The following is a 25021-nucleotide window of genomic DNA, read 5'->3' as shown; positions in this document are numbered from 1 at the left end:
TTTAGTATAGTCAATAAAAATCGAAACCTATAAATTCGATTTAATTCAAATTCTTTAAATTCGATTTACTTTTGAATCACAACTTCAAGTAATTCGATTCCCGTAGATCCAATTTACTACTAACAACTCTAATTCGAATTCAATAAATTCGATTTATATAAAAATATGCGACAATATCTGATAATATTTTTGGATTTGGGAAGTTCAAGTAATATTGAAATGGCTTTGGTTTATGAAGGTGGATTATCCCTAAAATAATTTCTGCCAAAAAGACCATCTCAGAAATAAATAAATAAATAAATAAATAAAACAGACTTGGTAATTGGTAAAGATGATCATCGTCGTAATGACATAACCTGAGATGGGCGAGTAAGAGGCAAGATTAACCAAAAAAAAAAAGGGGGAGCAGAAGAAAAGAAATGGAGGAAGAAAAAGCGGCAGCATACTACGACGAGCTTACCAGAAAGGGCGAAGGAGCTGCCAGATTCAAGCAAGGGCTTGGCTTTTCAAGCGCCCCTTCAAACGACGACGTTCCAAAGCGAGGCTCAGCCCTTGCTTCTTCTTCTTCCTCCTTTCTTTCCAAATTCGTCAAAGCTTCCGCCCCTTCCAATTCTAACTCTCCTCCGCCGCCGCCACTGTCGTCGGAGTCTGACAAGCAAGCGTCGCTCCTCTCCATTCAAGACAAGCTCCAGAAAAAGCCCGCCCCCGATTCTTCTAGGGTTCCGGAGAAGAACAGAGATAGGGAACCCGATCGAACCACCAGAAGACGAAGCAGAAGCAGAAGTAGAAGTAGAGACAGATGCAGGGAGAGGGGAAAAGAATCGAGAAGGAGAAGTAGGAGCAGAAGCAGAAGCAGAGAGAGACACCATCATAGAGACAGAGATAGAGATAGAGATAGAGATAGGGATAGGAGACGAAGAAGAAGGAGCAGGTCGAGAAGTAGAAGCGATTCCGATGGGGAGAGGCGGCGTAGAGGGAGACGCAGGAGCAGGAGCAGGAGTAGAAGTGTTTCTCCCCGCAGGTCAGAGAAGAATAGGGGTCGAGATGATAGAAAGAAGGGGAACAATGCTGGGGTTGATTATGCCAAGCTTATTTCTGGTTATGACACTATGGTATCTTCAATCTTCTTCCCCTAAAAGAACAAAAAAAAAAAAAAAGAAGTGTTTGTGCTTGATACTTTGGTTTATTTCAATTTTAATTATTTGTGCCATGCCAAGCTTGTTGTCTAAGTGATGGGAGTAGTAATGGAGCTTATTGTTTGTACTTTGTAGAACTGCTTAGTATTTAGTTAGTTTCTTAAAAGTAAAAATCTTAATTAGTTTTCTCACTTTGCAATTTCTCAAACAGTCATCTGCTGAAAGAGTCAAAGCTAAGATGAAGCTTCAGCTCTCCCAAACTGGTAAGTCTATAGTCCTTATTCAGACTTTGAGGTGGTGCTTTTTGATGCACAGCTTTGTTCTGCATATTCTAATTTGCTTTATGAACCATGAAATGTTCACACTGTCATTGTCATTGATTCTATTATTCTATATATTGCTTATGTTTACTATTGTGGTGATCAAGTGTAAGAACAATTTCCAACAGCTTACTGTGCGAAAATACAAGGTGAACTTGACTTTGCATGAAAATCTCTGGTTGCTGTAGTGTATGACCATGTGGTATCAGAATTTTAGGCTGGGGTTATGAAAAATATTTTACATTCAGACTTAAAGAGAATACAGTAATAGTTACTTATTATTGAGCAAGTGTGCTGGTTTATACATGTACTAACTTGATTTCGTGGGATATTTTTTAATGCAGCGGCTCAAGACTCAGAAAAAGGTAAGGGCTGGGAGCGATTTGAGTTTGACAAGGATGCCCCTCTTGAAGATGAGGAAATTGAAGGTTGAACTTGTTTGCCATTTCATTATTCTAAATAAATTTGCCGAGACTTCTTTATTGCAAATACAATCTGTTTTAAAATGGACAGTTTTTTTAGTCTTCCTATGTTTTCCTGATAATGCAACACAGGGTCCTGAATCCTGATAATGTAAACTTCATTTTTAATTGATCCAATGTTGAGTACTGTTGTTGTGTGCTTGTTAATACCACCAATACTTACTGATTTTAATTGTTCATTGCTTAGTCATGGTGATTCTTCTAATTATTGAATGCCAATGATATTTTTGCATATAAATGATAATGAGTAATGGTGTGGGGTTTGGATTGAAGCCTGAAACTTAATTGAACTGATTGTATTTGCCCACCTATCTGCAGTGGCTGAAGATGATGCTTCCTTGGTCAAGCAAATTGGCCAGAGTTTCCGGTATTCTAAAATAGAGGTATATTCCTCTTCTTATATTCATGAATAGTCAGTTTTGTTCCTTGTTAACATACATGCGTCATCTATGTATGGGAGACTAAACATAGATCGAATCCATTTTCTTATCAAGGCAAGAAGGGAGGAACAAATCCAAGCTGCTCATGATGAAGCAATGTTTGGTGCTTCAGCACTTCCACCTCCTACCAGTACTGACAGTGAGCCTGAAAGGGAGAATGAGAAAGAAGTTGACAAAAAAGCCATTGTTACAAGCCTCTTAAGTGAAGCGGTAAGTGGTTTCTCTGCAGACTTATGTGGATAAGCATGATGAGTCATTTAAGTAATCCTTATATTTGGATTCAGGTGCTGGCCAAGAGAAAAGGATCTTGGCGTGATCGAGTTCGAGAATTATAGATTTCGCACCTTGTGGCTGATGCTGCCAACAGAAAGGCTTGCATAAGTATTTAGAAATATAAACAAGTATTAGGTACCTATGCAACTTTTATATTTTGAGAAGTTGAAGCATATATTTGTAGTTTGACAGGCTATGTGTGCCTCTGTTTGTCATCTCAGAAGAGGGGAAGTGTGGGATGTCTAGAAAGCCTTTTTGTAGATATTCAGTTTCAGTCTTTGTTTAAACTTTCAAGTGAGTAGAACAGAATGAATTAGTTGTTTATTGTTTTCCAAATTCATTCCTTTCCATCCTCGTCGCCTGTGGGGCGTTTAGGCGGTTGGCCGAACTTTTCTCGACTGTCCTCCACCTTGTGCGCAACTTTCATCTAAAGAGACCCCTTTTTAAGCATGACAAGGAAGAATAAGAACAATCAACAACTGAAACATAGGAGAAAAACGCCCTTAAAAGCGCAGTTCCTAGTTCCTGCAGCCCTACCTTCCTTGAGCGCTTTCCGGTGAAGTGACAGGGAACAAAGTGCCAGTGACAAGGAACGTTTCAATTCTTGAGATTTTGTTCTCAAACTTACCTTTACAAGAAGCCAAAAAAAAAAAAAAAAAATCTTAACTTTTGTATTCACTAATTAGCTTCAACCATTAACTCTAAACTTTTAATTTTCTTTTACCAAATGTATTCTTCATACATGTTATTGTTTTATTTATAAATTTTTTATTGTTTTTCTTTGAGTTTATTTTTATTATTTATTATTTTTATTTTTTGTTAATTTTTGTTTGATTTAATATTGTACATTTTTATAATTGTAGTTTTTGTGTATTATATTTATTTTTTTATAATATAATTTATTGATTCCATTAGGTAAAGTAAATTAAACAAAAAAATTAACCATAAATAATAATAATAATAATAATAATAATAATAATAATAATAATAATAAATTATAGCATATTAAAAAATATTATAAAAAACACACTAAAAAAATATAAAAAAATTAAACATAATTAAAAAATATTATAATTTAATGTCATGTTTTTTCTAGTAATTATATATCTAAAAGTGATTTTAACTAATTTTATCCAAACAATATTTGTTTTATCAAAATCAATTTTGGTAGAGTTGTCAAACATAAATTATGTTGATACAAATTCACTTTTACCTATAAAATTACTTTCATTCAAACTCAAATTTGATAAACGCCAATCCAAACACACACTTAGGTGGTGGAGGACTATAGAGGCAGTATGATAGATAGATGATCCAAAGGCTATTATTAAAAAATAAATACCTAAATTGATCTCTAAGAAATTTTAGACCGGACAGTTTAGTTTTCAACAAATTTTTATTCTCTAAGTCTTTCACAAATTACTTTTGTCGGATAGAGAAATCCCTGCCTCATTTTGAATATGACTAATTTGTTTTAGAGAGTATTTTTTGAGAATCTAATAATCTAATAATAAAACTTGTTAGGGACTTATTTATCTAATACGCATATTGAAAAATTGACTCAAAGTAACTTAGGGACTAATGTGTTTAATGAGAGCAATTCTCAAGGACTTTAAAAGAATAAAAATTCGGTGAAGACTAAAGTATCTAATCTAAATATTTTTGGGAACTAAATTGGATGTTTACTCAAAAATAACTTATTTTGTTTTGAGACGGTATATAGGTTAATCGTCGAATAGCGTAACAAAAGGTACCTCCATAGGTTCCCCTACCTTGAGAGTGGGTTAAGCTTAGGCTAAATCAATGCACTTACTCAAGAACTAAGAGCAGTATAGGAAATACACTATCTTACTGGAACACCCTATGATGATCAAGCAGAGTGCAAGTGCCTGAATAATCCTAATCCAAACCCTCAAAGGTGTTCTTTGAAGCTCCATTTGATCTTTTGACGCATGGGGATATAGCCAATTCAAAGTAGGCACGAATTAAAGAAGTGTGTTAGAGCTAACTAATAATATAGGATTTCTTTCATCTCTTGGTTTGATTGAAATCAATTCTAGGATTGAATATCAGAAGCTTTTTAACACTCCAGCTTAAGTATAAAGTCGCAGAGTCAAATATTAGCATTTTGCTATACAAGATATGTTGGACAAGATACATAAATAATACATAAGATTTCATACTAAACAACGAACAATCAATGTTTGAAGGTGGAAACTCAGGTGCAGTCGACTTCACCTGAAGTTGATAGATGAAAGCCGTTAGATGAAAATTTAGTCAAATCATCTAACGGCTCTCAGTTATCAACTTCATGTGAAGTCGACTACACCTAAATTTTCACCATGTTTAAAACACACAAACTAACATAATAAGCTCAAAATGTTAACATCATTCAAAAGAAGAACCAAAAATAATTATATATACATGTTCTTTAAATATCTTTGGTTGCATTCCTTTAGTCAATGGACCAGATAATAATAAATTGGGTAAATGTCCTATCTGGCCTCTGTTTTTTTTTTTCGTTGAACAACATGCATCTTGATCATCCTAAAACTTTATCCAAGCCCCCACCATCAATGAAAATGTACATATTAATGTCTGCTACTTGATGGGAAACGGTTGTCCATTTGATGTGTCAAGTGAAGTCTGATATGTCATGTCAGAGTGCGAGGTATCAATACGAAATTGTTGTAGAAACTAAAACCCCCTTATTGTAACTCAAACGTCGTCGCATAGCCTTATTTAGTATCCCTTGAGAAACATTGCATTTCCATTGATCTCCTTCCTCTCCTCACTCATTCACAAAAAAACTTAACACATCTTCTTCCACCAGTGTTTCCCTCCAAAAGTCAATGACAACGTTGCAAGTGTTGGCCTGATTACGAGTCATTGACAGACGTTTTGAGGGTTTTGACCGTAGCTTCGTGGCACATGTGAAAGGTTAGTTTCCCTGTTTTGGTTTCTCTTATGTTAGTTGATAATGTACTTGTTTTGCATGCATGTATCTTAGAATGAACTGCGTACATGAACTACGTCCCCTTCTTTTTGTTGAATCCGAGTTAATCCTTGAATTGTGATACCCTAGAACACTGTTTTGATTAGGGTTCATTAATTTAAGGTTTTCAAAAACATAGTTAATATTCCAAGTTATTGATAAAATGTAGTGTTTTTAGTCATGGTTTTCATAGCTGTCATTGATGCTTATTAGGAAAAAACTTTAATGGTTTAGGTTTAAAATGTTGCAAATATTTGTGTTTGTGGTACCCTATATTTAACCATGGCATAAAGTTTGGAAGAGCTGCAAATTGTAAGCTACGTTACTTAAGTGGAAAGGTTGAGAAATTTCCTCCAATGGATGTGGATTTCATTAATAAGAAGGACTTAGAGGAACTTTTCAAGGGATTGGGGTATTTGGTGTACAAGAAAATTTACTGGAACGATCCCAATGATCCTCAACGAAAGGACTTTTAGGCCACCAGCTCCTCTGAATTCTCAACTATCAACAACCCATGGATACTGAGCCTACACCAACTCGAACGCCATTAACTCATCCTGCAATAATTCGACCTGCAACAACTAAGGGTCTATCAGCCCACCAAAAATTCCTGAGGCCATATCCAAAAAAAATAATGGCTACAGCAAGTGGAAGGACTTTCTTAAGAGCTAAGACTATTCAAGTGCATTCTAACACCAAATTTTAGGCCATCTACGTAAAATTAGTTTTTTAGGATGCTTGTCTTCTAAGACATGGATTTGGTTACTTTCTGTTTTTGACAATTTATGTTTTTATTTTGCTACTGTCAAATTTGGAAAACTAGTGATAGGTTGTGACATGGTTTGTTATTCATTTTAGAAAGGGCCTCACATGGTTGGGAGTAACTTTTGGAAACTTTGTCCTTCTTTTGAAATGATTATCTATTAACTTTGTTTAGTTGTCTTGTATTATTATGTTTGCTAACATTTCAAACCTTCAATATGTGAATCAATGATACAGAATTCATCAATTGTAACATGATGAATAACTAAATAGAAAATGTCTATTAATCTAAGAACATAGTTGATTACAACTTCGTAGTCAATGCTTCCCTTGCAAATCCAAATTGCATCACTTACAAAACATTAATAAAAAGCACTAACAAATCATCTAAACATTAACAAAGTACTAACAAAGCACTCTAACAGCATCCACTAATAACTAAATTAAACCCCATTGCTATTCCAATGCCCATGAAAAGTAAGTCAAACACTTTGCACATGTTAAGACCACCACTATATTTGTCAAGATTCTTATATTCAACCATCTTCATCTCCAGCTCTATTTTTCATTGGGTCTGCAACTTCATGTTTTGTGGCCACTTCATCAATACCAAAAGATGCAACATACTCATCTAGCTAGTCAAGTAAAGTATTTGCAATGTGGTGTTTTGGTCTACAACAAAGATACTTACTATTAAACTCCCATAAACACCAAATATTTCAGAAAACATGAACTAAAACATAAAACTTACCTTGAAATAAGAACAAAAAAGTCTCCTTAGACTCTGCAAAGTGCCGAATTCGAATAAGATGATATAGGTGCCACAGTTGCACATAGGTGAAACGAATTTCTTCTTTCTCCTCTTCGATGCTCCTTCGAGGTTGCTTCTACCAGAACTCATCCTTGCGGTCCAATTCTCCTTGCACCCAACATATCTTTTGTCGTGACAGCATGAAGAACCACTATTTGCAGTACCCATGCCTGCTGTTATGGAGTCTTCTCACATGGATGGATAATGAAAATCCTATCCTTTTAATGAGGAGCGGAACACATTTAAACTACTAACGACAATGTTTGAGTTGCAAGGGGGGATTTTAATCCATGCAATAATTTTGTATTGACACCTAGCATTGTGATATTGAACATCAGACTTCACCTGACACGTCAGATGGACAAAAGAAAAGGCTTTGGGCAGAAATTCAGCACCCATGTCAATTTGTATAGCTCTCAATTTATATCCAGTTTGTTATTTCATGAGAAATTTATAATTTTGAAAGGTTGTAAGTGCCTGAGATTTATTAACAATCATTAAAATAAAGTTAAACTTAAAATATGCATCCACAAAGCATATATAGTATTTATATTGATAAACCCATATTTTATGATATATATTGTGCTCAATTTAAGTGATTTATTCAACCCTTCACCCACTTATTCATGTAAATTGCATGGTTTTACTTTTCCTTCCTTATTATATGATATATGTGAAAAACATGTTTTCTATGCTTTAAAAATAATTATTTTAATTACCCTTTATTACCATTCGATGTCGTGATTTGTGTATTGAGTAGTTCAGATCTTCTAAGGCAGAAATGACTTAAAGGATGGAAAGGAAACATACAAAAATGGAAGGAAAGCACAAAATAGAGTTTTTGAAGAAACTGGCAGCGACGCGAACGCATGGACGACGCGGCCGCATGCCTAGCGCGAAAAAGCAACGACGCGAACACGTGACTGACGCGGACGCGCGCCTTAAGCAGAACACAGATGATACGGACGCATGACTGAAGCGAACGCGTGATAAGGAAAACTCCAGATGACGCGACCGCGTGACCCAAGCGGCTGCGTGACAGACGCCACGCACCAGAAATTACAGAAAACGCTCCCAGCGATTTCTGAAACCCTTTTTGGCCCAGATCCAAGTCCAGAAGGCACAGATTAGAGGTTATAAAGTGGGGGAATGCATCTATTCAGGAGGAGGATTCGATTATTCACTTTTCATGATTTAGATGTAGTTTTTAGAGAGAGGTTCTCTCCTCTCTCTCTTAGGACTAGAAATTAGGATTTTTCTCGCCTTCATAATTGTCTCTTTTTATTAGGTTCAATGTTCCTTTTTAATTATTTTCTCAAATTAATTTATGAACTCTTTCATGTTACATATGATTCTCTCAATTAATGTTATTTGAGGTATTTCAGTTTATGATTGCTTTCTTTTATTTATGTTACTGTTGCTTCCAATCTGAAGACATTTTTATTCAAGTAAGTTTACTTTTCCCCTTTTGGGCTTGGTTAAGTAATTGGTAACTCATGAGTTATCAAACTCAATGTGATTGATAATTGTTATCTTTGCTAATTGAATTGAACTTCAATAACTCCAGTCCTTTCTTAGGAATTGACTAGGACCTGAGGATCAAACTAATTGGTCCACTTGACCTTCCTTTGCTTTAGTAAAGGCTAACTAAGTGGGATTAAAACTCAATTCTCATCACCATTGATAAGGATAACTAGGATAGGACTTCCAAATTCTCATACCTTGCCAAGAGTTTATTTTATAGTTATTTATTTATTTTATTTGTCATTTAAATTACTTGTTCCTTACTTTCAAAACCCCTAATTTACAAAACTCATAACCAATAATAAAGAACACCTCCCTGCAGTTCCTTGAGAAGACGACCCGAGGTTTAAATACTTCGGTTATCAATTTTAAAGGGGTTTGTTACTTGTGACAACCAAAACGTTTGTGATAAAGAACTTTTGTTGGTTTAGAAGCTATACCTACAACGAGGATTTATTCTGCGAATTTCTAGGCCACGCAAAAGTTCTCTCTTCATATATCCATTTCTTGATGTTATTAGCGATGGACCCCAAATACCTGCAAAAACTAATTTTAAAGGTGATGTATAAACAATGTCAGTATAGAAAAATGCAAGCTATGAATTTTTGCAACCGAACAAATTTCACAAACATGATCAGGATTGATATTAGAAGAGATGAAAATAGAACATCGTTTAAGCGTTGTCTCAACAGTGTTTATTGCATAGTGGCTTAATCGTTTATGCCATAAGTCAATAGTAGGTGTCTTATTATAACTATAAGCTATAGTGCTACATCCATAACCATTTTGAAGGTCAGAATTATTTGGTTTAAAGACAAAATGATTAGGAAATCTATAGACAAAACTAATGTGATGCTTATTTGTACTTGATATAGCACATAGATCAGAATGTATTGTAGAAATCGGTTTTGGCACATAGAGATGATCAAAAGTATAGATTCCATTTTTAACTACGCCTTGGAAAAGATGCTCCCGAGTAGCTTGATCACGAATGACAACAAAATCAGGCCAAATTCAAAGAAAACTCGATTATCGGCAGCAAATTTTAAAACACTCATGAGATTATGTGTAATTTCAAGAACTAGTAACAAATTATTCAAATGAAATACAATCTTTTTAGAAAGATCCGTTATAATAGAACAATCTTTACCAGTGATACTAATACCTGTGCCATTTTCCACAAACAATTGATCTGAACTTGCTTGACTTGAGCATGAAGTTAACAAATTAAAGAGTCATGAGTTGTATGGTGGTGATAAACCACTATTTTATGGTTTATATTGTGTTTAGTTGTGTGGTTTTGTCATGATCCTTGCCCACTTATTCATCAATTTAGCATGCATTTAGATTTCCTTCCTAAATTCAGTACATGTTTGAAAATTGCTTCCTAGAGACTTTAATTATTTACTTTTAATTCTCCTTTATTCCATTCGATACCGTGATCTGTGTGTCAAGTGTTTCAGGCCTTATAGGGCATGAATGAGATGGAGATTTGAGAGGAAGCTAGCAAAAATGGAAGGAACACAAGAATTTGAAAAGATAACCAGCGAGAAGTGACGCGGTCGCATGGCTCACGCGATCGCGCGAAGGAGCGCAAATCGCAGCTACGCGGCCACATGGCTTGCGCAGCCGCGTGGATTGGAAAGCGCAAGCGACGCGGTAGCATGGACGACGCGAACGCGTGGAGAGGAAAAAGCGCAAGCGACGCGTCCGCATGGATGACGCGATCGCGTGACATGTGCGATCTGCATAATCTGCAGAATTCGATGGGGGCGATTTTGGACCTTATTTCGGCCCAGTTTTCGGCCTAGAACAGCTGACTAGAGTCAGAGAATATGCAGAAACAACACACACATTCATTCAGTAGTTTTAGATCTAGTTTTTTCACTCTCTTAGGTTTTTCTCTCTAGTTTTTAGGATTTTAATTTTTCAATTGATCTTAGCATTGGAACATTGAGAAGAGTTATTTCCTCATCAAGACTTCATCATTCTAGTTTGTTCTCTTAACTTAGTTTTATTCTTCCATGTTCTTTGTTATGTTCAATTTTGTCATTCAGATATTTTTATGATTAATGAATGCAAGGATTATTTCTCTTTAATTCAAATTCAATTCCAATAATCATGTCTTCTTTTAATTCCCTTTTATGTGCCATGGATTCTTTATTTACAATGCGTGAGTAGTTTCATTACTTGATAGGGAGTTGATTAAAAGGAACTCTTGAGTTGGAAGGATCGAAGGAGAAATTTATAGTTGGGTTAAATGTTGGATTGCTATCCTGTCACCAACGCCAATCCCTTTGAACTAAGTGGGTTGTAACTCGTGAATAGATTTGGCAGTCTAACTTGTTTGACTTTCCCTTACCTAGTAAAGGATAACCAAACAGAGTAACCGTTAATTATAAATCAATCTTAAAAATCACCCCATCAATGATAGAGATTCTAACTGATCAATTCCCAGTCAAGGCTTTTATTTATATTATTTAAAATTCCTCAATTTAAATTCCAATTTACTTAGCTCAACTTCTTGGAACATCTGATTAATAAAACAGCACACTTTTCTGCAACTCGTTGGGAGACGACCTGGGACTTAAAACTCCCAGTAATTTTAATTTAGACTCTCTGTGACATATTTCTAAATTGATAGACAGATTTTCGGTGAGTTAAAAACTATACTCGCAACGTAACCATTTTAATAAATTTTTAATTCACCAGCTTCTGCTTCCCATCAATTTTTGGCGCCGTTGCCGGGGAGTTGCAATAGAGTGCTAATTTTATTAATTAGAATTTATTTATTTGCATTTTATTTAATTTTGCTACTATGAGCTGCATGTTTCTTCCGTCAAATGACACGTTCACTTCCTGATCCGCGCTTGCTAATATTCGATCCTAAAATTGAAAGAACAATTTCACGAATAAGGCGAGAACAGCGTAGGTTAGCCCGCTCTGAAGGCGGATCTGAAAGTGAATTTGAGGAAGAAATCAGCCCCCGTTCTACTGATTCAGTTGTTTTACGCGTAGAAAACATGGCAGCTAGAAGAGTTACCATTCAGGAGGAAGGAGCTCCTGATTTTACAATACAACCGTTTCAAGCGCATCATCTAGTGGTAGCTACCGATTTTGAAATAAAGACCGCACTGCTGAATTTGATGCCCAAGTTTCATGGCCTACCTGCTCAAGAGCCTATCAAGCACTTGAGAGATTTCCAGGCAGCCTGTTCTACTGTCAGGCGTGATGGCATTGATGAAACTTCAATTTTGCTGAAAGCTTTTCCGTTCTCTCTTGAGGGAAAAGCAAGAGAGTGGTACTACACTCAACCTCTAGCAAATGTATCCAACTGGGATACACTCAGAAAGGAGTTTCTGGAGAAATTCTTTCCATCTGAAGTTACTGATAAACTGAGGAAGGATATCTCTACAATTGTTCAGGATGACAATGAGACTCTCTTTGAATACTGGGAGCACTTCAATAATCTTCTGGAAGCATGCCCCTACCACATGATTGACAAGATCGTGCTACTCAGCTATATCACACAAGGTATGAGGCCCCAAGATAAGACCACATTGGAAAGTGCCAGCAATGGGTCTATGAATAAGTACAAGACCACTGATGAAGCTTGGCAATTGATCAGTGATTTAGCTGAATCTACTCGAAACCACAGACAGAAGCAAGGTCATTCAAAAGCCATTGCAGAAGTATCTTCTGGCATAGAGACTGCTGCTCTAAATCGAAGCATCTGTGAGATGACCAACCTGCTGAAGCAAATGCAGTTAAATTAACAAGCTCAGCAAACTCAACCGCAGCAAAACCAACAACTAGTCCCACAAAGAATTTGCAGAATTTGTGCTGATTATAGCCATTACACTGATGAATGCCCGCAGCTCCAACAAGAAGACAACATGGTGGCATCCACTCACAACTTCTATGACCGCCCCAACCAAGGGTATAATCAAAGTGGAAATAATAACCATGGATGGCAGGACAATTCAAACCAGAATTGGAGGGACAACAATAATAGGGGAGGCAGAGATAATCAGGGAAATCAGAGGTGGAATAATAACAACAACAAGCAGCAAAATCAACCTTACCGAGCACCTCACCTGAGGCAAAACCAAGGACCACCGAACAATCAGCAGCAAACCTCTCAGTTTACACATTCTTCTGTATCTTCTAATGAAGATTTATTACAAGCTTTTGAGAAAAGACAACTGGCCATGGAAAATACCATCGTGAACAATATTAACGCCAGTCTGAATGGTTTCACCTCTACTCTACAAGCTTTATTGACACAACTTGGTTCAGCACAAAATTCCAGTAACCAACCTTCAAGCACCACTGGAATTCCCTCTCAACCATTACCCAATCCGAAGGGAGGCATTAATGCCATCACCTTGAGGTCTGGAACCACACTGCAGGAGAGGAATCAGGAGGAACCAAGCTCACCAGAATACGCCTCAGCTGAAGAGGTGGTGGAAATCGAAGATGTTGAAGAGGAAGAGGATATACAGGACATGGCTGAAGAAGAGATAGCTCAACCACAGGAAGAAGCACCAAAAGGCACAGGCACCACAGAAAACACTACTCCCATTCCATTCCCACAACTTGCAAGGAAGCCCAAGAAGCAGCTGGAACCTGATCCTAAAATGGTAGAAATATTCAAAAAGGTTGAGGTAACTGTTCCCCTTTTTGATGTTATTCAGCAGGTACCTAAATATGCAAAGTTTCTAAAAGACTTATGTATCCATAAAGACAAAATTAATGAATTAGAAACTATTCCTTTAGGTAGTTCTATATTTGCTTTAATGGGAAGATTACCTGAAAAATATAGTGATCCAGGTCCTTGCATAGTTAGTTGTACTATTGGTGGTGTAGTAATTTATGATTGCATGTGTGATTTAGGAGCATGTGTCAGTATAATGCCTTTGTCTATATATGATGTTTTAAGGCTCCCTCCCTTAAAAAGGTCGGCAGCTCATTTTGTGTTAGCAGATAAAAGCATTATTACAGTGGCTGGAGTTGCTGAAGATGTTTAGGTGAACATTAAAGGGCTCACATTTCCCACTGATTTTTATATCTTGGAGATGCCACATAATGATTTAGATAAGCCATCATCAATCCTACTTGGAAGACCATTCCTGAAGACATCAAAATTCAAATTGGATGCTTTTTCAGGAACATACTCCTTTGAAATAGATGGCCGTATAGTGATCTTCAATCTGAATGGAGTCATTGACAACCCCCAGAAGATCGTTCTATCTTCCAGTGTGATGTCATAGACGAAAGTGTGGCTGAAGTTCAAAAAGAAGAGTTTGAAGAGAGGCACACTGGACAAGATCCAAGTGTGGGGACCCTCTTAACTGACAATGGGGACACTTCGCCATTTTCGCAAGCCCCAGACAATCCAGAGCCTACCCATGATCAAAAGTTAGGATTGAAACCTCTCCCTCCACATCTCAAATATGCTTACCTTGAGGATGAGCAGAAGCTTCCAGTTATTATTGCAAGAGAACTGACTTCTCAACAAGAAGAGCAGTTACTTGATGTGCTGAGGAAGCATAAGAAAGCAATTGGGTGGAGTTTGGCAGATATAGTGGGAATCGACCCTCAAGTATGCGAGCACAGAATATTTTTAGAAGAGGGAGCAAGACCTGTCCGTCAACCCCAGAGAAGATTGAATCCCACCATCTTGGAAGTTGTCAAAAAGGAAGTGACCAAATTATTGGAAGCCGGTATCATATATCCCATTTCAGACAGTGAATGGGTAAGCCCAGTACAAGTGGTGCCCAAGAAGTCCGGAGTCACTACCGTGAAGAATGAGCATGGAGAGCTCATAGCAACTAGAGTTCAGAATGCTTGGAGAGTCTGCATTGATTACAAGCGTCTCAACCAAGCTACCCGTAAGGATCACTACCCACTTCCATTCATTGATCAAATGCTGGATCGCCTGTCAGGTAAATCACATTATTGCTTTTTAGATGGTTACACAGGTTATTTCCAGATTCATATAGTTCCTGAGGATCAAGAAAAGACTACTTTTACATGTCCTTTTGGGACTTATGCTTATAAGAGAATGCCCTTTGGCTTGTGCAATGCACCAGCTACTTTCCAAAGGTGCATGATGAGCCTTTTCTCTGATCTTATTGAGGACTGTATGGAAGTTTTTATGGACGATTTTAGCATTTATGGTGATTCTTTTAACCTTTGCTTAGATGGATTATCTAGAGTATTAGATAGATGTGTTGATACAAACCTTGTATTGAACTTCGAAAAATGCCACTTTATGGTAAAGCAAGGGATTGTATTAGGACATGTGGTATCTAATAATGGCATTTCTGTAGACCCAGCAAAGGTGAATGTTATTTCTAGTTTACCTTACCCCTCTTCGGTGAAGGAAGTCCGTTCGTTCTTTGGCCATGCAGGTTTCTACAGGAGATTTATTAAAGACTTTAGTAAGGTGGCACTTCCCTTATCCAGATTACTGCAGAAGGACATTGAGTTCGAGTTCAGTGAAGATTGCAAACAAGCATTTGATAAGCTGAAGACTGCTCTAACTCAAGCCGCAATTGTGAGAGGACCCGACTGGAGCCAGCCGTTTGAAATCATGTGCGATGCTTCCAACCATACAGTAGGAGCAGCGCTGGCTCAGCGTGAAGGTAAGGATCCTTTTGTTATTGCCTATGCGTCTAAGACTTTAGACACTGCCCAGTCCAATTATACTACTACTGAGAAAGAGCTACTTGCTATTGTTTTCACTCTGGATAAATTCCGAGCTTATTTACTTGGTACTAGAGTAGTAGTGTATTCGGACCATGCAGCTCTAAAGTATTTATTAGCTAAAAAGGAATCCAAACTAAGACTTATACGTTGGATACTGCTGTTACAAGAATTTGATTTAGAAATAAAGGATAGGAGTGGTAATCAAAATTTAGTAGCGGACCACTTAAGTCGCCTTGAACATATTAAGGATGATTCTACTCCTATAGATGATAATTTTCCTTTTGACAACCTGCAAGCAGTATTTGAGGTAGTCCCTTGGTACGCACCTGTTGTTAATTATTTAGTTAGCCGCACATTTCCTCCACATTTCTCTAAACATCAAAGAGACAAGCTGAAAAGCGAGTCTAAATATTATATATGGGATCACCCATATTTATGGAGATGTGGCACTGACCAGATAATTAGACGATGTGTACCTCAATCAGAATTCCAGTCCATTTTAGAGGCCTGTCACTCATCTGAGAGTGGAGGACACTTTGGCCCTGAAAGAACAGCTAGAAAGATCTTGGACTGCGGATTCTGGTGGCCTACTCTTTTTAGAGATGCTGCTGAGTTTTGTAAATCTTGTCACCCATGCCAGAAATTTGGTAACATATCCAAGAGGGATGAGATGCCTCAACAATATATGCTTTTTTGTGAAATTTTTTATGTCTGGGGCATTGACTTCATGGGTCCATTTCCGAATTCTAGTGGATATTTTTATATATTTTTAGCTGTGGATTATGTTTCCAAATGGGTGGAAGCAATTCCTACCCGCACTGATGATGCTAACACTGTTGTTTCCTTTGTGAGAAACCATATTATATGCCGCTTTGGATCACCACGAGCGATCGTGAGCGATCAAGGCACCCATTTTTGTAACAGGAGACTAACAGGATTGATGAAGAAGCATGGGATAATCCATAAAGTTGCAACAGCTTACCACCCCAAACTAATGGGCAAGCCGAGGTGTCAAACAGAGAAATTAAGCGTATCTTGCAGAAGATAGTGAAGCCTCATAGAAAAGACTGGAGCACCAGACTACAAGATGCACTGTGGGCATATAGAACAGCATACAAGACACCCATTGGGATGAGTCCCTTTCGCTTAGTTTACGGAAAAGCTTGCCATCTTCCAGTTGAAATCGAACACAGAGCCTTCTGGGTAGTTAAAGAGTGCAACATGGAAATTGAGAAAGCCGAAACTGAAAGAAAGTTGCAACTACAGGAACTGGAGAACCTTCGCCTAGAAGCTTATGAGAACTCCAGAATATACAAGGAAAAGATGAAAGCTGTGCATGATCAAAACATCAAGAAGAGAGAGTTCTAACCTGGAGATTTTGTTCTCCTTTACAAATCTCGACTGAGGCTCATGCCCGGTAAGTTGAGATCAAAATGGGAAGGTCCATATAGAATAGAGAAGACTGAACCGTACGGAGTCTATCACCTAAGCCATCCTTCAAGTTCTGAACTTATTAAGGTTAATGGACACCGCCTAAAGCTGTACCATGGTGAGAAGGTGCAGAAAAATAAGGAGCTTGAGATCTTCCACTTGGAAGATCCCCACATAGCAGCAGATTGAACTAGTGGAGCGTCCAACTTACAGATGTAAAAGCAAAGTGCTTGGTGGGAGACAACCCACCGCGGTATGATCGTTCCTTTCTTCACTTTTAGTTTTTCTTCTTTAATAACTCTTCTCTTTATTAGTGCTTCCGTGCTCTTTCAATTACATGTATTTACATTTCTCTAAAAAAAAAAAAATTTCTCCGAACGACGCGATCGCACCAGCAACGCGTCCACGTGGCAGAAGGAGTAAAGAAAAATAAAAATGAACAGAAAGTTACGCAGGAGGAGCGCTGGAGTCGTGCCAATGGCACAAATTACTCCACGTGACCGCGTCGCATGGAAATCATGGCCTCCCACGCGACCGCGTGCCTCACGCGGCCGCGTGCCTTGCATTTTCGACGTAAAAGGGTGCACTATGCTATATTGTGCGAGAGTGGTGCTGGATTGGTGCTGGAAGCACAATCCTCGTCACGCGACCGCATCGCCGACGCGGCCGCGTCCCCCATTTTATAACACACACTCATGCGATCGCGTGACCCACGCGATCGCGTCACCCAATTTTGGCAATTAAAATGAATCAAACAGAGAGTTGTGCTGGAGCGAGGCTGCACTCGCGCCAGCAGCGCAACATAGGTCACGCGACCGCGGGACAGACGCGATCGCGTCCCCTTCCCTGACGCGTCCCCATGCGAACGCGTGCCCCAGGCGGCAGCGTCGCATGCGCCGCACAGCTAAACCCCAATTGCCAAATTATCTTATCTTTCTTTCCTCCAAATCCTAATTTTTCTTTTCCCTCCTTCTTTCTTCTTTCCCCCTTCTCCTTTCTATCTCTCTCTCTCTCTCTCTCTCTCTCTCCTCCATTAACAAGGTTTTACCTTCTTCTTCCTTCTTCTCTTTTCTATCATTCTTATTATATTATGTATATATTATTATTTTCTTTTTCTTTTCTTTTTCTTTTCAAACTTTTACTTTCTTTATTCTTCTTTTCCCTTTTTACATGGTGTTAGAAATTTTTTTGAGTCATTATCCCTCACCATATGCTTGTGACTTGTTACAATTTATTTGACAATTATTATTATTTTTTTTTTAGGGGATTGCTTGCACGTTCAATTTCATACTTTTTACATCTTGTTTAACATGCATGCTATGTGTTTGTGAAAAAGCCCATGTGGCATTATGCACTTCTCTATGTTCCTATACTATTCAATGCTTGCTTTTCACAACTTTCCCCTATTATTTTATTAATTGAATTCAATTTTCAATACAAACGTGATGGTTTGTTACAAAGTAATGCTTGGCCTATGCTACTCATGCCCTTTGCCAGCATGCCAATAAACACCTTGCATTCACTTGTCTTTTTATGCACTAGCTATTTCCCATTGATGGCTTTTCATATGTACTCGAGAGCATGTGTTAATGTCATCTACATTTTACTGTGCATCATTCACCCTCTTTTCCATTTCCTTCCTTGCTGTATCTCTCTTTGCATTTAATTTTCTTTCTCTTCCCTTCTTTCAGGATGGCCACCAAGAAAGGAAAGGAGAAAGCAACTTCCAGACCACCAGCAAGAAGGGGAACTAAAAGAGCATTAGTGGCAGAGCCTTCTTTAACCGCAGTCAAGCCCTCAACAAAACGAGTCAAGAGGATAATAAAGGTTGACGAAAAAGAGAAAGCCTTTCCAGTAAAGGACGCTGCGCGATTTTCCAATTGCTACTGTGAGCAGATGTTCCCCATCCTGGCAGAAAGAAACTATAACAATGAATACCTTCTTACCCTCCTGCCCAATATTGCCACCTTTGTTGAGCCGCAAATTGAGCGAAGACAATGGGGTTTCCTACGGAAACAGCCAAGGCAGGTCAATCTTTCTTGGGTAGTTGAGTTCTACTCCAACTTCTACATGCCGACCCTGCAGTCTGTTTATGTCCGGCAGAAGCAAGTCCCCATCACAGAAGAAGCCATTCAGCAAGTTCTGAGTCTTCCCCCTATTCCTGCAGGAATGGACGCTTTTCAAGAAGCCACCCTTCAGCGCCAGAGATACCAATTTGACTGGGACTTCGTTTTCGGAGTCATCGCTTTACCTGGCAGCCGTTGGATCTACGGATACCACCGTTCCCGCCCTAAGGGAATCTTGGCTTCCGTACTTACCTTGGAGGCTCGCGTATGGGCACAGATCATGTCCCATTACGTCTTTCCAAGCACTCACGAGTCCTCCTTCACTGCAGACATGGCTGTTCTACTATGGTGCATCCTTACAGACCAACCTCTGAATCTCTCAAGACATATCCGGCATGCTATGGAACACGTACAAATCGCGGGCAACCTACCTTTTCCTGCCCTGGTCTCAGATCTTGTCTCAGCAGCCGGAGTCTCTTACAGAGCTGGGAACACCAAAGCCATGCTTCCACGGGAGGATCAATATGTCCCTCACGGGAAATACCTCAGACTTTCAGCAGCCACTACAAGCCAGCCTACTGAGCCAGTTGAAGATATTCCTTCTTCAACACCACAAGCATCTACAACCGAGAAATTGCTCCAGCAGATACTTGAAAAATTGGATCGGCATGAACTGAAAGCTAAGATGAGAGAGCGCCGTAACGAGCGCCGATTCAAACACCTCAAGGAGCTACTCAAGGGACGCTTCAGAGACTCAGACACCCCGGACTCCACTTCTTTTACCAGTACCAGGAGCCATGATGATCCCGACTGTGGAGATACTGCCACTAGCCCACCCCTGTTCCTGACAGATGGCACCGAGGACGGTGCAAAGCCTTAAGTGTGGGGAGGTCGGTCAGTACCTGACTTCCGGAGGTAAATTCTCTTCTCTGGCACCAATAATTATGATATTTTAGTTAGATTTTCTTTCTTTTATAGAATAGAATAAACTGCATAGGTTAGAATAGTTGCATGCATGTTCTACTTGATTTAAAAGACAATAAGTTTCTTTTAAAAATCTATCTTTGGAACAAAATTTCACTAATTTTTCAAAATTTTTATGATAAATCTTCTTGAGTTGTATTTGGAACATGATGTTTGAGCTAAAGAACACACAACCTGTGAAAGATTTGAGCCTTTATGTATGGTTACATTATTTAACCATAATCATTTTATTCTTGTGTGTTTACTTCTCTATGATTGTAATCTATATTTTGTTTTATCTTATATGTCCAATATTTATTATATTTACATGTTTGCACATGATTGAGGCCATCATTTGTTTACACTCACTTATCCAAATCAAGCCTACCCTTTTCAATTACCCTTGTTAACCACTTTGAGCCTTTGAAACCCCATTTGTTCTATATTTTACCACATTACTAACCTTAAGCTGAAAAACAATTATATATCCCAAATTGAATCTTTGGTTAGCTTAAGATAGAATTGTGTGTGCTAGTTAAGTATGGGAAATTGTGGGAACAAAAGTTGTTGAGGGAATGTGTCATGAAAATTTAAAGGGAATTTGGATACCTACTCATGTGAAGATATGAGAATGAAAAATCTATGTGCATTGATAAGCTTTATTTATTAAAAAAAAATCAATAAATAAGGGGACAAAATTAACCCAATGTTAAATTCAGAATTCAAAGATCAATGCACATATGATAGAATTAAAATACAAAGTTGAAACATGAGTATGGGTTGAAAAAGGGAATTATGGGTAGCTAAGCATGAATTTAAAAGTATATAGAATATATGTATATTAGGTGAGAGCTTAGGTTAATTAAAGATTCAATTTATAAAGCTCACTTAGCCATATGTATATCCTTACTTGCACCTTGGCCCCATTACAACCCTGAAAAGACCTCATGATGTTTGCATTGGTATATTAATTGTTGTTGATTGGTTAAGAGAAAAACAAAAGTTAGAAAACATGACTAGAAAAGAATTGAGTGATTACCCTATACACTAGAGATTAGAGCGTACATACATTACCAGTGAGGGTTCAATGCTTGAATTTTCATGTTTCCTGCTTTCATAAGCTATCTTCTTGCACTTTTATCAGTTTTATTGTATAATGATAGAATTAGTGGAATTTGATTTGTAACTGTTTTGAAAGGCTTATTTACTTTTGATCAAGTGGACAATAATCATCTAGTTGCATTTATTTATATAAGTAGGATTGCATTGCATTTCATGAGTTTCTGCATGTTCATACTTATTCCCTTGTCTCCTTCAATTTAGCATGAGGACATGCTAATGTTTAAGTGTGGGGTTGATAAACCCATATTTCATGAGTTCTTTTGTGCTTAATTAGAGTGATTTATACAATCCTTCACCTACTTATTCACATTAATTGCATGGTTTTACCTTTCCTTCCTTATTATGTGATGTAAATGAAAAAACATGTTTTCGAAGCTTTAAAATTAATTATTTTAATTACCTTTATTTCCATTCGATGACGTGATTAGTGTGTTGAGTAGTTTCAGATTTTCTAAGGCAGAATGACTTAAAGGATGGAAAAGGAAACATACTAAAATGGAAGGAGGAAACAAAACGGAGCTTTAAAGAAATCGGTATCCACGCAATCGCATGGACGACGCGATCGCGTGCCAAGCACGAATCAGCAGCGACGCAGCCGCATGACTGACGCGACCGCGCGCCTCAAGCAGAAAACACATGACGCGGTCGCATGACTGACGCGACCGCGTGGCAAGGAAAAGCTCCGAATGACGCGACCGCGTGACCCACGTGGACGCGTGACAGAGGCCACGCACCAGAAATTACAGAATACGCCCCCAGTGAATTCTGAAGCCCTTTTTAGCCCAGATCCAAGTACAGACAGCATAGACCAGAGGTTATAAAGTGTGGGAATGTACCCATTCAAAGGGAGCTCGCATATTTTCACCTTTCAATGATTTAGATTTAGTTGAGAGGGAGATCTTCTCTCTCTCTCTTTTAGGATTTAGGATTTCTTCTTGTTTTAAGAGTAACTCTGGATCCAGGTTTAATGTTCTTTTAGTATTACTTCTATTTATTTATTCCAACATTTGAATTGATTATTATTATAAATTGATCTAAGAATTATTCCATGTTACAGATTTCTAATTGAATTAATGATAATTTGAGGTATTTTCAGTTTATGATTGTTCTCTTGATTTAAGTTGCCATTGCTTCCCATCTAAGGACACTTTTATTAATTCAGCAATTTACTTTTTCCCCTTTTGGTTTTGATTAAGAATTCAGTAACTCAACAGTTATTAAACTCAACATAATTGATAATTGTTACCTTGCTAATTGAGTTGAACTTAAATAATCCCAACCTTTTCTTAGGAATTAATTAGGATTCAAAGGTCAATTTAATTAGTCCCTTGACTTTCCTTTGCTCTGGTAAAGGTTGACCAAGTGGAATTAAGATACAACTTTCATTATTGTTGAGAAGGATAACTAAGTTGGACTTCTAATTTCCCCTATCTTGCCAAAAGTTATTTTACAGTTATTATTTATTTTTACTTGCCATTTAATTCACTCGTCATTTAAATTACTTGCTTCTCACCGTCTAAACCCCGATTACAACCTTTATAGCCAATAATAAGAACACACTTCCTCACAGTTCCTTGAGAAGACGACCCGAGGTTTGAATACTCGGTTATCAATTTCAAAGGGGTTTGTTACTTGTGACACCCAACACGTTTGTAAGAAATGTTGATTGCTTGGTTTAGTAACTATACTCACAACGAGAGTTTTTATAACCTCTAAACCATCAATCTTCCGTTGCTCTTTCAAAATGGCGCCGTTGCCTAGTAGAATCTCACCGTGGCGACCAAACGTCCTCCGTGATCCATGCAATTGAGCACGATACCAATCCGTGTACTTCGAGGTGAAGTGTGGAACCTTATTGAACCTGGTGCACCAGCTCTGAATACGAGCCATTTACCTCTTACTCTTAAAGCTGCAAAGAGCTCTAAGCTGGCCATCTGTTTCAAGCAAACCATATTCAAGTGAATAAGTAAAATTATAAGTTAAGGATTGTACCCACTTGAAGCTTGTATTGGGTGGCAATGGCCTTGGGATAGGTGTTTTTGGTGGTTCTGCGAGTTCCGTTTCCTTGTGCTCTTCTGTGAATTCTTCCACTTCCTTGCAAAGATCTTCAATTGTATCTGTATCTTGGTCAAAGTCTTCTATGTCTTCCTCATCACTTGAGTCATAGATTGGAGGTTGAGAGAAATCTACCTCCGCATCATCTTCATATTCACTTGGGGAAGATTCTTCGATCTCAGAGAATTCACTTGCGGACGCAAGTTCATTACTAGGAGAACTAGACTTGTGACTATCATCATCAAGGAAATTTGCTTCTTGGATCATTCTGTCTGATTCTTCGTAAACGACTTGCCTTGGAGATTGTACGGTATCCTCCTTAGCATTAACTGTGGCATCTCGGACGGAGTTTTCCTTAATTCTGTATTCCCAAGGAAGTTCAGCATCGCCTAGATCTTCAACCAATTCTTCTTCTTGAACAATGACAGCTTCTTCCACTTGTTCTAGTACGAATTCATTTTCTGTCTTGTCCACTGGAGTCTCTAGTATTTCTTTCATGCTACGCTCTTCATTGGGCTGTCCACATGGAGCTGTTGTTGATCCTTGTATACTTGAGCGCCTAGTGGCCCATTGAATTAGTGCTTGCTCCAGTTGTTGAATGGTTGTTTGAAATTTAATCATTGTTTCCTTCAGGCGATCCTTTGCTTCGCGGTTTGCCAGACTTGGACATGATACAAAGGAAAGTGGTGATGATTGGGAACGATTGGATTGGTATTAGGGTAAGGAAGGATCATATGATGGCGAATGGTGAAGAGAAGCTTGTGAGTGTGGTGGTTCGAGGTTATGTTGAAAGGATGGTTCATATGCACGGGGTGGGGCTTGTTGGTAGTTACAAGGTTGTCCACCATGTCTTACAGCTGGGTATGCACGGTAGAATGGTCTTTGTCCAGGATATCTCGGAGGGTGTTGCTGCCTAAAGGGTTGATTAGATCCTCTTGGTTCCATCCATCCTTGATTGGTCTGACCTTGATGCACATTCCTGCTATAACTTCTATTTCCTTTAACAATATTAGAACCAAACTCAAAGCGAGAGGGGTGAGAGTTCATAGTAGCAAATAAAGAGAAAAAGGAAAAACAACAATAATTAAACAAGCAAAAGAAAAATATTTACAATAACCAATAATAAGGCACACGTTAGCAGTTCCCCGACAACGGCGTAAGTATTCCCGCCTGTCACGCGGGTGACCCGGGTTCGATCCCCGGCAACGGCGCCAAAAATTGATGGGAAGCAGAAGCTGGTGAATTAAAAATTTATTAAAATGGTTACGTTGCGAGTATAGTTCTTAACTCACCGAAAATCTGCCTATCAATTTAGAAATATGTCACAGAGAGTCTAAATTAAAATTACTGGGAGTTTTAAGTCCCAGGTCGTCTCCCAACGAGTTGCAGAAAAGTGTGCTGTTTTATTAATCAGATGTTCCAAGAAGTTGAGCTAAGTAAATTGGAATTTAAATTGAGGAATTTTAAATAATATAAATAAAAGCCTTGACTGGGAATTGATCAGTTAGAATCTCTATCATTGATGGGGTGATTTTTAAGATTGATTTATAATTAACGGTTACTCTGTTTGGTTATCCTTTACTAGGTAAGGGAAAGTCAAACAAGTTGGACTGCCAAATCTATTCACGAGTTACAACCCACTTAGTTCAAAGGGATTGGCGTTGGTGACAGGATAGCAATCCAACATTTAACCCAACTATAAATTTCTCCTTCGATCCTTCCAACTCAAGAGTTCCTTTTAATCAACTCCCTATCAAGTAATGAAACTACTCACGCATTGTAAATAAAGAATCCATGGCACATAAAAGGGAATTAAAAGAAGACATGATTATTGGAATTGAATTTGAATTAAAGAGAAATAATCCTTGCATTAATTAATCATAAAAATATCTGAATGACAAAATTGAACATAACAAAGAACATGGAA

At 38.1% G+C, this 25021-nt stretch overlaps 1 protein-coding gene across 2 annotated transcripts; it reads left to right on the top strand.

Moving 5' to 3' along the window:
- The first annotated feature begins 216 nt into the window (after nucleotides 1–216).
- Nucleotides 217–2987, top strand: LOC112722401 (uncharacterized). Of its 2 annotated transcripts, none has more exons than XM_025773411.2 (6): nucleotides 217–1112; nucleotides 1348–1399; nucleotides 1801–1884; nucleotides 2257–2321; nucleotides 2433–2588; nucleotides 2663–2987. In XM_025773411.2, the coding sequence occupies exons 1-6, from the start codon at nucleotides 420–422 to the stop codon at nucleotides 2711–2713; spliced, it is 1101 nt and encodes a 366-aa protein (XP_025629196.1). In that variant the 5' UTR covers nucleotides 217–419; the 3' UTR covers nucleotides 2714–2987. The 2 variants fall into 2 exon arrangements, with proteins under 2 accessions (XP_025629196.1, XP_072063202.1); XM_072207101.1 differs by having other exon boundaries at nucleotides 241–1112; nucleotides 2410–2588.
- Nucleotides 2988–25021: the final 22034 nt, after the last annotated feature.

Source organism: Arachis hypogaea, chromosome 11, assembly GCF_003086295.3.
Source record: "Arachis hypogaea cultivar Tifrunner chromosome 11, arahy.Tifrunner.gnm2.J5K5, whole genome shotgun sequence".
Classification (NCBI taxonomy): Eukaryota; Viridiplantae; Streptophyta; class Magnoliopsida; order Fabales; family Fabaceae; genus Arachis; species Arachis hypogaea.
The sequence above is the reverse complement of the archived record's forward strand: the minus strand, read 5'-3'. Positions and strand labels throughout refer to the sequence as shown.